Here is a 12,770-nt window from a genome sequence, read left to right as displayed (position 1 = left end):
TTGTGTTCCAAACAAAAGAAAAACAAGTGTACTTGCGCTAGTTTTTCCAATGGCACAGCTAGGAGAGCTAAAAAATAAATAAAAGAGACTGACCAGGTGAATCCAGGTGAAAACTATAATCCAAAATTGATGTCACTTGTTAAACTCACTTCAAATAGGTGTAGATGAAGGGGAGGAGACAGGTTAAAGAAGGATTTTTAAGCCTTGAGACAATTGAGACATGGATTGTGTATGTGTGTGTGTGTGTGCGTGCGTGCCAAACAGAGGGTGAATGGTCAAAACAAAATATTTAAGTGTGGAACGCTTTTGACACCTTGTGGAGTCCATGCCCTGGCAATTTGAGGCTGTTTTGAGGGGCAAAGGGGGATGCAACTCAATATTAGGAAGGTGTTCTTAATGTTTTGTACACTCAGTGTAGTTGAATCTTATTTGAGTCAAAAGTGCATGGAAATTACTTAGGAACTGTGCACACTTGAGGTGTGTGGCCACTTACAGATACCAATTAGTACGCTCACTCAAACCATTGTAATTTATTTGTCTAATGTTGCACTTGCCCCACATATTCCAGGAAATATTATGTTACTGAATGTATCCAGAGTATTTTCATATTTAGTTTTCAACAAATGAGGCGAAAAGTTAAAATGCACATCAAATCAACAGTGTAATGTTTGGATTCAGACTTGTGTCAGGTAAAGTGTTGTGTCCTCACCTTGGTCTAATCATTCTCCCATTATCTCCAAACTGTTCCCTTTCAATTGCTACTATTGTTATGCATATTTCTTCTGTAAGAAACATTTCAATTTTACCCTAACTATTTAGGCCAATTTCCAGGAGTGTAAAGTGCTAACTTCCGGCGCCGACAGAGATGGCTGCCTCGCTTCGCGATCCTAGGAAACTATGCAGTATTTCGTTTTTTTATGTGTTATTTCTTACATTGTTACCCCAGGTAATCTCAGGTTTTATTACATACAGTCGGGAGGAACTATTGGATATAAGAGCAACGTCAACTCACCAACATTACGACCAGGAATACAACTTTCCCGAAGCGGATCCTCTGTTTGGCCTACCACCCAGGACAATGGATCTGATCCCAGCCGGCGACCCAAAACAACGGCGCCGTAGAAGGGGCAGACGGAGCGGTCTTCTGGTCAGACGCTGTAGACAGGCGCATCGCTCACCGCTCCTGAGTATACTACTCGCCAATGTCCAGTCTCTTGACAACAAGGTAGACGAAATACGAGCAAGGGTAGCATTCCAGAGACATCCGAGACTGTAACGTTCTTTGTTTCACGGAAACATGGCTCACTCGAGACACGCTATCTGAGTCGGTACAGCCACCTGGTTTCTTAACGCATCGCGCCGACAGAAACAAGCATCTCTCTGGTAAGTAGAAAGGCGGGGGTGTATGCCTTATGATTAACGAGACGTGGTATGATCATAACAACATACAGAAACTCAAGTCCTTTTGTTCACCTGACTTAGAATTCCTTACAATCAAATGCCGACCGCATTATCTACCAAGAGAATTCTCTTCGATCATAATCACAGTCGTGTAGATTCCCCCCCCCCAAGCAGACACATTGACGGCCCTGAAAGAACTTCATGGGACTCTATGTAAACTGGAAACCACATATCCCGAGGCTGCATTTATTGTAGCCAGGGATTTTAACAAGGCTAATCTGAAAACAAGACTCTCCAAATTCTATCAGCATATCGATTGTGCTACCAGGCTGGCAAAACCCTAAAACACTGTTATTCTAACTTCGTGACGCATATAAGGCCCTCCCCCGCCCTCCCTTCGGAAAAGCTGATCACGACTCCATTGTGTTGCTAACAGCCTATAGACAGAAACTAAAACAGGAAGCTCCCGCGCTCAGGTCTGTTCAACGCTGGTCCGACCAAGCGGATTCCACGCTTCAAGATTGCTTCGATCACGTGGACTGGGATATGTTACGCATTGCGGCGAACAACACTGACGAATACGCTGATTTGGTGTGCGAGTTTATTAACAAGTGCATCGGTGATGTTGTACCCACAGCGTCTATTAAAACATTCCCCAACCAGAAACCGTGGATTGATGGCAGCATTCGCGCAAAACTGAACGCGCGAACCACTGCTTATAATCAGGGCAAGGTGACCGGAAATATGACCGAATATAAACAGTGTAGCTATTCCCTCCGCAAGGCAATCAAACTAGCTAAGCGTCAGTACAGAGAAAGTGGAGTCGCAATTCAACGGCTCAGACACGAGAGGTATGTGGCAGGGTCTACAGTCAATCACGGACTACAAAAGAAAAACCAGCCGCGTCGCGGATCACGATGCCTTGCTCCCAGACAGACTAAACAACTTTTTTGCTCGCTTTAAGGACAATAAAGTGCCACTGACATGGCCCGCTACCAAAACCTGCGGGCTCTCCTTCACTGTAGCCAACGTGAGTAAAACATTTAAACATGTTAACCCTCGCAAGGCTGCAGGCCCAGATGGAATCGCCGGCTGTGTGCTCAGAGCATGTGCAGACCAGCTGGCTGGCGTGTTTACAGACATATTCAATCAATCCTTATCCCAAGTCTGCTGTCCCCACATGCTTCATGAGGGCCACCATTGTTCCTGTTCACAAGAAAGCTAAAGTAACTGAGCTAAATGACTACCGCCCCATAGCACTCACTTCCGTCATCATGAAGTGCTTTGAGAGACTAGTCAAGGATCATATCACCTCCACCCTACCTGACACCCTAGACCCACACCAATTTGCTTACCGCCGCAATAGGTCCACAGACGACGCAATCGCCATCCCACTGCATACTGCCCTAACCCATCTGGACAAGAGGAATACCTATGTAAGAATGCTGTTCATCGATTACAGCTCAGCATTTAACACCATAGAACCCTCCAAACTCGTCATTAAGCTCGAGACCCTGGGTCTCGACCCCGCCCTGTGCAACTGGGTCCTGGACTTCCTGACGGGCCGCCCCCAGGTGGTGGGGGTATGTAACAACATCTCCACCCCGCTGATCCTCAACACTGGGTCCCCACAAGGGTGCGTTCTCAGCCCTCTCCTGTACTCCCTGTTCACCCACGACTGCGTGGCCATGCACGGCTCCAACTCAATCATCAAGTTTTCTACAGTGGTAGGCTTGATTACCACGACACTACAGTGGTAGGCTTGATTACCAACAACGACGAGACGGCCTACAGGGAGGAGGTGAGGGCCCTTGGAGTGTGGTGTCAGGAAATAACCTCACTCAATGTCAACAAAACAAAGGATATGATCGTGGACTTCAGGAAACAGCAGAGGGAGCAGCCCCCTATCTACATTTACGGGACAGTAGTGGAGAGGGTGGAGAGTTAAGTTCATCGGCGTACACATCATGGACAAACTGAAATGGTCCACCCACACAGACAGCGTGGTGAAGGCGGCGCAGCAGCTCCTCTTCAACCTCAGGAGGCTGAAGAAATTCGGCTTGTCACCAAAAACACTCAAACTTTTACAGATGCACAATCGAGAGCATCCTGTCGGGCTGTATCACCGCCTGGTACGGCAGCTGCTCCGCCAATAACCGGAAGGCTCTCCAGAGGGTAGTGAGGTCTGCACAACGCATCACTGGGGGCAAACTACCTGCCCTCCAGGACACCTACACCACCCGATGTCACAGGAAGGCCAAAAAGATCATCAAGGACAACAACCACCCGAGCCACTGCCTGTTCACCCCGCTATCATCCAGAAGGCGAGGCCAGTACAGGTGCATCAAAGCTGGGACCGAGAGACTGAAAAACAGCTTCTATCTCAAGGCCATCAGATTGTTAAACAGCCATCACTAACATTGACTGGCTGCTGCCAACATACTGACTCAACTCCAGCCACTTTAATAATGGAAAAATGTATGTAATCAACTTTTTAATAGCCACTTTATATAATGTTTACATACCCTACATTACTCATCTCATATGTATATACTGTACTCTATACCATCTACTGCATCTTGCATATGCCGTTCGGCCATCACTCATTTATATATTTATGTACATATTCGTATTCATTTCTTTACACTTGTGTGTATAAGGTAGTTGTTGTGGAATTGTTAGGTTATATTACTTGTTCGATATTACTGCATGGTCGGAACTAGAAGCACAAGCATTTTGCTACACTTGCATTAACATCTGCTAACCATGTGTATGTGACAAATAAATTTGATTTGATTAAGTATCCTTTTGGGTCAATTAAATTGATAGACTGTTCCCAAATGCTCTGTGTGACCACGCGCCAACGTGGCTGGTGAAATAGACATTCTTACCCACCAACGCCAAAATCTACCTGCATTTTGCAGGTGGTGGGTGTTAATTTCCCACCCTGGATGAGAGACAACACAAGACAACACAGGTGAGTCATTTCTGTTGTAGAGTAACAACCTTAGGGTGAGGAAGTTTGGTCCATGAGTAGCAGGTAGAAAGGAGTAATGCTCATGTTCTGAGGACTGAAACTGGGGAATGTGCCTGTGTGATTATGTGAGTGTTCATACTCTGAGGTCTGAGGCTGGGACCAGGTCCATAAGGCTCCTCCTCCTGCCCCTCCCCTTTCTCCGCCTCCCCAGCCGCCTGCAAACTGGGGAACTCCTGGTGGAACTGGCTGCTCACACGAGGGGCTCCTCCTTCTAGCTGTGGTGGTGGCTTGCTGTTGGCCCAGGATCTGCTGCCCCCTATAGATGACGAGACCTCTGGGGGTTGGGGGGCAGCGGGCTTAGGCTGGGGAGGGGGGGTCTCAGACTGCCTGATACACACAACAAAGAGGAGGAGAGAGAAAGAGATAGTGGAGAGAAGTAGTTTTTTATTATTATTATCATCATTAGGGCTGAGAAACAACCTGAGGACAGGCATGGTAATAGTGTGTGTAGATTTCTTTCAGGGGCAGCCCTGGTGTCTCACCTATCGTCTCCTCCCTCAGGTCTGGAGGCCCAGCCACTGCCGTCCTTGGGGACGATGTTAACGTTGGGGTCGTTGCCCTTATTCTCTGCCTTCAAACTGGGCAGGTTGGCAGGGGGGGGCATGCGTCGACTGACGGCAACCTTTCCCAAACTCTGGAGCCCATGTCTGGCAGCAACTGGACCGAGGGAGAGGAGAGGGCGTAGAACTATTAGACATTAAGCTAGAAGCAGAATTTATTATAGCAATCCCAAATCGACCCCTAGCCCCTGGACAAGTTGAGGCAGACATGAAGTGTGTATGTGAGTGAGTGTGTTTAGCTTGAGCATACCTGCAGTTTTCTGGGTCTCCAGAGACTTGCCCTTGTATGTGTTGAAGAGGCTAAGGGTTGCATACTTGGTCTTGCCATCCTTTGCCTTGGTGCTCTGCCCTGACTTCTCTGACATTTCGCTGGAAACTCATTGAGTCTGGTCCTCCGGTCTCACCTCCAGAACCAGCCTCCTGCAATAAAATATCAAAAACTTTATTTAAACATTGATGAGTCTGGTTTTATTATTACTCATTGCAGATTGATGGGGCATGTCGTGTTCTCATGCCAACCTCCCACAAGACAACAGGGTTAACCAATAATGTGTATAAACCCTGGATGACCGGCGGGAGGGGGAGGGGGGGGGGGGGGGGGGGGGGGGGGGGGCGTATTGAAGACACCGCACAGCAATCTTGGCACTCCACATCGATTGTAAAATAGATTTGAAGCTATAGAAATACTTTTATTATTGTCTACATTCGTTGACACGTATTCTATTACAGACTCCTTAATAGATACTTTTAAATGTGAGCTAAACATAAAATTGAAAATATAAAAACAATACTGCTACATTATGATGTAGTCAATGCCCAAATGGTAATTCAGGAACCACTAATTGTTGTAGCAGATATCTTGAATCCAAAACTTAAAAATAAATAAAAAAAGATCTACTGAAATTGAATGGACATCTCCTCTAGGCGTTGAGCAAACTCAGTGTATAGGAGCAAAAGCAAACTTGCATAAACACACAACTTCCTAGCCACCCTGAGATAGCAGACGTCTGCCAGCTGAGAATGCAGAGGAGCTGGGAGAGGGATGGAGTGAGTGAGAGATAAGAAACAGAGCCACTTCCTCCACAAGGCAGGCCGGCCAGACCCTCAGCCCCTGTGTGTGCCAGAGCCACAGTGGGAGGTGCCCCAGAGAGGGACAGTCAATCAAGGACACAGAAAGTAGCCTTAAGACATTATTTTCCTCTCCTACTGTCATTTCCAGTCCCCCTCTCCCTAGGATTTTCTGACAAGTTGGTATTGGTGTAGATCGAAGCAGTGGTGGAAAAAGAACCCAACTGTCACACTTGAGTAAAAGTAAAGATACCTTAATAGAAAATGACTCAAGTAAAAGTCAGTAAAAGTCTAAAAGTGTTGGGTTTAAAACGTACTTAAGTACCAAAACTAAAAGTATAAATAATTTAAAAAATTCCTTTTAAGCAAACCAGACAGCACCATTTTCTATTTTATTTTTTTACAGAAAGACAGGGGCACACTCCAACACAGACATAATTTACAAACAAAGCATGTGTGTTTAGTGAGTCTGCCAGATCAAAGGCAATAGGGATGACCAGGGATGTTCGGTGTATTTTGATTATTTTCCTGTCCTGCTAAGCATTCAAAATGTAACGAGTACTTTTGGGTGTCAAGGAAAATATAAGGAGTAAAAAGTACAATATTTTCTTAAGGAATGTAGTGAAGCAAAAGTAAAAGTAGTAAAAAAATTGAAATAGAAAGTACAGATACCGCAAAAAAAACTACTTAAGAAGTACTTTAAAGTATTTTTACAGAAGTACTTTACACCACTGGGCCTAAGGAAGTAGGATTAAAAAAAATGTTTTTCCTGTAACTGCTATTTCCTAAATCCTAGAGTATTAAATTACATCAAACAATATAGCCAACACAAAACATTTCTCTAGATAAATTAAGGGGTAATGATTATTCTAATTAAAATAGGTGTCTATGTGGACATTTTGGTGAAAATGTAAACTGTCAAAATGTTGTTTAAGAAGCAATTCTGAAGAATAATTCAATTACTGGCATTGAACATTTCTGCAGACTTTTATCCCCCCATAACTGGCTACGTGACTATTGCAGCTCCTGGGAAGAAACACTTGTTTTATAAGGAGGATGGGATCCACCCAAATCATTTGGGGTACTGGATCCTTTCACAGATTATAAGGCTGAGTTGAGACAATGACCCAAGCCTAGCTCAGCTAATCCCTACCATTGTGTCGCTGAGTTGTCATAACGCTTCAGCAAATGTACATTATCCCAGGGGCGTTGGAAGACAACGTAAGTAACCTAATCCTACAGCTATTGTATGCAGTAATCATGTGCCTATGAAACACAGTTATACTGTTAGCACTGAGGCGGTGTGCCCTAGTAGGACATCCACTGTGAGTAGCTCACCCTGCACTAACATTAATAGCATGAGCACATCTACTTCTGCTAAGCTTTCCAGTAAAGCGGCAGATAGCCTAGCAGTTAGAGCATTCGGCCAGTAACCGAAAGGTTGTCAGATCAAATCCCAGATGTGACAAAGTAAAAATATGTAATTCTGCCCTGAACAAGGCAGTTAGCCTAGGAACAGTAGGTTGTCATTGTAAATAAACATTTGTTCTTAACTAAATAGCCTAGTTATATATATATATATATTTTTTTTAAAGCAATGAAAACAATCAAACATCCCAGAAAAAAAGTGCTAAAAATAGCTAACACAGTACCAGTCAAACATTTGAACACACCTACTCATTCAAGGGTTTTTCTTTATTTGTACTATTTTCTACATTGTAGAATGATAGTTTAAACATGAAAACTATGAAATAACACATGTAGTAACCAAAAAAGTCTTGAACAAATCAAAATATATTTTACATTTGAGATTCTTCAAAGTAGCCAACCCTTGCCTTGATGACAGATTTGCACACTCTTGGCATTCTCTCAAGCAGCTTCACCTGGAATGCTTTTCAATAGTTTTGAAGGAGTTCCACATTTGCTGAGCACTTGTTGGCTGCTTTTCCTTCACTCTGCGGTCTAACTCATCCCAAACCATCTCAATTGGGTTGAGGTCGGGTGATTGTGGAGGCCAGCTAATCTGATGCAGCACTCCATCACTGTCCTTGGTCAAATAGCCCTTACACAGCCTGAAGGTGTGTTGGGTCATTGTACTGTTGAAAAACAAATGATAGTGGGACTAAGCTCAAACCACTTCGAAGAAACACAAATCTAAAATATATTTTGATTTGTTTAACTTCTCTAGGGTAGGGGGCAGCATTCGGATTTTTGGATGAAATGCATGCCCAGATTAAACTGCCTGCTTCTCGGGCCCAGAAGATATGATATCATATAACTGTTAGATTTAGATAGAAAACACTCTAAAGTTTCCAAAACTGTTGAAATAGTGTCTGTGAGTATAACAGAACTGATTTGCCAGGCGAAAACCTGAGAAAAATCAATTCAGGAAGTTGTTTTTTTGGGGGGGTTTGTAGTTTTCTATTCAATGCCATTACAGTATCCATTGACTTAGGACTCAAATTTCAGTTTCTATGCCTTCCACTAGATGTCAACAGTGTTTAGAAATTGTTTCAGGCTTGTATTCTGAAAAATGAAGAAGTAAGAGCAGTCTGAATGAGTGGACCCTAAAGTGTCACAGAGCTTTTTCATGCGCGAGACCGAGATAGTGCGTTTCTTGTTTACCTTTTAAATTGACGACGTTATTGTCCGGTTGAAATATTATCGATTATTTAGGCTAAAAACAACCTGAGGATTGAATATAAACATTGTCTGACATGTTCCTATGAATTTTATGGAAACAATTTGGATTTTTTTTTTTCCTGTTTTGACTGCGTTTGAGCCTGTGGATTACTGAAGAAAACGCGAACAAAATTGAGTTTTTTGGATATAAAGAGACTTTATCGAACAAAAGGAACATTTATTGAGTAAATGAATGTCTGCTGAGTACAACCATATGAAGATCATCAAAGGTAAGGGATTACTTTTATCTCTATTTCTGACTTGTGTAACTGTTCTACTTGGCTGGTTACTGTTTGTAATGATTTGTCTAGTGGGCTATGTTCTCAAATAATCCTACGGTATGCGTTCGCCGTAAAGCAATTTTTTTTTATTTTTTTTTTTATCTGACACCGTGGTTGGATTCACAAGAAGTTCATCTTTAAACCTATGTAAAATATGTTTTGTTTTCTGTCTTTTTATAATGAGTATTTCTGTATTTGAATTTGGCACCCAGCAGTTTCACTAGCTGTTGATGAGGTGGGACGCTACCGTCTCACGTGCCCAAGAGAGGTTAACACTTTTTTGGTTACTACATGATTCCATATGTGTTATTTCATAGTTGAAGCTTCACTATTATTCTACAATGTTTAAAAATAAAATAAAACCCATGAATGAGGTGTGGCCAAACTTTTGACTGGCACTGTATGTAACTTGAGAAACATGGTTCATGAAATAAAAAATGTGCTAGTAACAGATGACATTCATATTCTGTCAATCTCTGAAACGCACTTAGATAATACCTTTGATGATACAGTGGAAGCAATACATGGTTATAAGATCTACACAAAAGACAAATGCCAAATGGTAGAGGTATTGTCGTTTATATTCAGAACCACATTCCTGTAAAGCTTAGAGAGGATCTCATGTTAAATACTATTGAAGTAATATGGCTACAGGTTCATCTGCCTCACCTAAAGCCCATTCTTGTGGGAAGCTGCTATAGACCAAGTGCTAACAGTCAGTATCTGGATAACATTTGTGAAATACATATGATATCAACAGAGAGGTATATTTTCTGGGTGATTGAAATATTTGCTGGCTATCATCAAGCTGCCCACTCAAGAAAATGTTTCAAACTGTAACTCATTCCTGCAACCTGGTTCAGGTCAACATACCAGGTTAGCAACAAAATGCACAATAATGAAGTAATCAACATGTATTGATCACATCTTTAATAATGCTGCAGAAATTCTGTTTAAAAGCAGTATCCAAATCCATCAGATGTAGTGATCACAATATAGAAGCCATATCTAGGAAAACCAAAGTTCCAAAGGCTGGACCTAATATAGTGTACAAGAGGTTATATAATAAGTATTGTAGTGATTCCTATGTTGTTGATGTAAAGAATATTGGTTGGCCTGTGGTTTGTAATGAGGAGCAACCAGATGCTGCACTTGACACATTTACAGTGCATACGGAAAGTATTCAGACCCCTTCACTTTACAGCACAATTCTAAAATGTATTATTTCATTTTTTTTCTCAATCTACACACAATACCCCATAAAGACAAAGCAAAAACAGGTTAAGAAATGTACTACAAATAAAAAATGAAATATTACATTTACATAAGCATTCAGACCCTTTACTCAGTACTTTGTTGAAACACCCTTGGCAGCGATTACAGCCTTGTGTCTTCTTGTGTATGACGCTACACGTGTTGCACACCTGTATTTGGGGAGTTTCTCCCATTCTTCTCTGCAGATCCTCTTAACCTTGGTCAGGTTGGATGGGGAGCATCGCTGCACAGCTATTTTCAGGTCTCTCCAGAGATGTTTGACCCGGTTCAAGTCCAGGCTCTGGCTGGGCCACTCAAGGACATTCAGAAACTTGTCCCAAGCCACTCCTGCTTTATCTTGGCTGTGTGCTTAGGTTCGTTGTCCTGTTGGAAGGTGAACCTTCGCCCCAGTCGGAGGTCCTGAGTGCTCTAGAGCAGGTTATCATCACAGCTCTCTGTACATTGCTCTGTTCAGCTTTCCCTCGATCCTGACTAGACTCCCAGTGCCTGCCGCTAGAAAACATCCCGACCGCTAGAAAACATCCCCACAGCATGATGCTGGCACCACCATGCTTCACCATGCTTCACCATAGGGATGGTGCCAGGTTTCCTCCAGATGTGACGTTTGGCATACAGGCCAAGAGTTCAATCTTGGTTACATCACACCAGAGAATCTTGTTTCTCGTGGTCAGAGTCCTTTAGGTGTTTTTGGCAAACTCCAAGAGGGCTGTCATGTTCCTTTTACTGAGCACTTCACCGCCTGATTGGTGGAGTGCTGCAGAGATGGTTGTCTTTCTGGAAGGTTCTCTTATCTCCACAGAGGAACTCCGGAGCTTTGTCAGTGACCATCAAGTTCTTGGTCATCTCCCTGACCAAGGCCCTTCTCCCCCGATTGCTAAGTTTGGTCAGGCGGCCAGATCTAGGAACAGTCTTGATGGTTCTAAACTTCTTCCATTTAAGAATGATGGAGGTCATTGTATTCTTGGGGACCTTCAATGCTGCAGAATTGTTTTGGGCACCCTTCCCCAGATCTGTGCTTCAAAACAATCCCATCTCGGAACTCTACGGACAATTCCCTTCGACCTCATGGATTGGTTTTTGCTCTGACATGCACTGTCAACTGTGGGACCTTCTATAGACAGATGTGTGCATCTCAAAAACATCAATTTAATTTACCACAGGTGGACTCCAATCAAGTTGAAGAAACATCTCAAGGATGATCAATGGAAAAGAATGCACCTGAGCTCAATTTCAAGTTTTATAGCAAAGAGTATGAATACTTACGTTAATCAGGCATCTGTATTTTTTTCTTTTTTTAAATATATATATATATATATACAGTGGGGCAAAAAAGTATTTAGTCAGCCACAAATTGTGCAAGTTCTCCCACTTAAAAAGATGAGGCCTGTAAAATTCATAGGTACACTTCAACTATGACAGACAAAATGAGAAAAAAAATCCAGAAAATCACATTGTAGGATTTTTTATGAATTTATTTGCAAATTATGGTGGAAAATAAGTATTTGGTCAATAACAAAAGTTTCTCAATACTTTGTTATATACCCTTTGTTGGCAATGACAGAGGTCAAACGTTTTCTGTAAGTCTTCACAAGGTTTTCACACACTGTTGCTGGTATTTTGGCCCATTCCTCCATGCAGATCTCCTCTAGAGCAGTGGTGTTTTGGGGCTGTTGCTGGGCAACACGGACTTTCAACTCCCTCCAAAGATTTTCTATGGGGTTGAGATCTGGAGACTGGCTAGGCCACTCCAGGACCTTGAAATGCTTCTTACGAAGCCACTCCTTCGTTGCCCGGGCGGTGTGTTTGGGATCATTGTCATGCTGAAAGACCCAGCCACGTTTCATCTTCAATGCCCTTGCTGATGGAAGGAGGTTTTCACTCAAAATCTCACGATACATGGCCCCATTCATTCTGTCCTTTACACGGATCAGTCGTCCTGGTCCCTTTGCAGAAAAACAACCCCAAAGCATGATGTTTCCACCCCCATGCTTCACAGTAGGTATGGTGTTCTTTGGATGCAACTCAGAATTCTTTGTCCTCCAAACACGACGAGTTGAGTTTTTACCAAAAAGTTATATTTTGGTTTCATCTGACATTCTCCCAATCTTCTTCTGGATCATCCAAATTCTCTCTAGCAAACTTCAGACAGGCCTGGACATGTACTGGCTTAAGCAGGACCAGGTCCAGGACCATTTGAGTCCCTGGCGGCGTAGTGTGTTACTGATGGTAGGCTTTGTTACTTTGGTCCCAGCTCTCTGCAGGTCATTCACTAGATCCCCCCGTGTGGTTCTGGGATTTTTCCTCACCGTTCTTGTGATCATTTTGACCCCACGGGGTGAGATCATGCGTGGAGCCCCAGATCGAGGGAGATTATCAGTGGTCTTGTATGTCTTCCATTTCCTAATAATTGCTCCCACAGTTGATTTCTTCAAACCAAGCTGCTTACCTATTGCAGTATCAGTCTTC

General features: G+C 43.1%; 1 protein-coding gene across 5 annotated transcripts in view; it reads right to left on the bottom strand.

Moving 5' to 3' along the window:
• LOC129855340 (protein PRRC2C-like) overlaps positions 1–12,770 on the bottom strand; it is a 56,715-nt gene that overhangs the window by 30,120 nt on the left and 13,825 nt on the right. For all 5 annotated transcript variants that reach the window (XM_055922883.1, XM_055922884.1, XM_055922885.1 and 2 more), the window contains exons 2-4: positions 5,249–5,418; positions 4,921–5,095; positions 4,518–4,765 (exon numbers count right to left, since the gene is read on the bottom strand). In XM_055922883.1, coding sequence (XP_055778858.1) covers positions 4,518–4,765; positions 4,921–5,095; positions 5,249–5,363 — 538 coding nt within the window. In that variant the 5' untranslated portion in view covers positions 5,364–5,418. The remainder of the gene's footprint in view (positions 1–4,517; positions 4,766–4,920; positions 5,096–5,248; positions 5,419–12,770) is intronic.

The sequence above is a fragment of the Salvelinus fontinalis genome, chromosome 5 (genome assembly GCF_029448725.1).
Source record: "Salvelinus fontinalis isolate EN_2023a chromosome 5, ASM2944872v1, whole genome shotgun sequence".
In the NCBI taxonomy this organism is placed as follows: domain Eukaryota; kingdom Metazoa; phylum Chordata; class Actinopteri; order Salmoniformes; family Salmonidae; genus Salvelinus; species Salvelinus fontinalis.
This window is presented reverse-complemented; position numbering and strand designations above follow the sequence as displayed.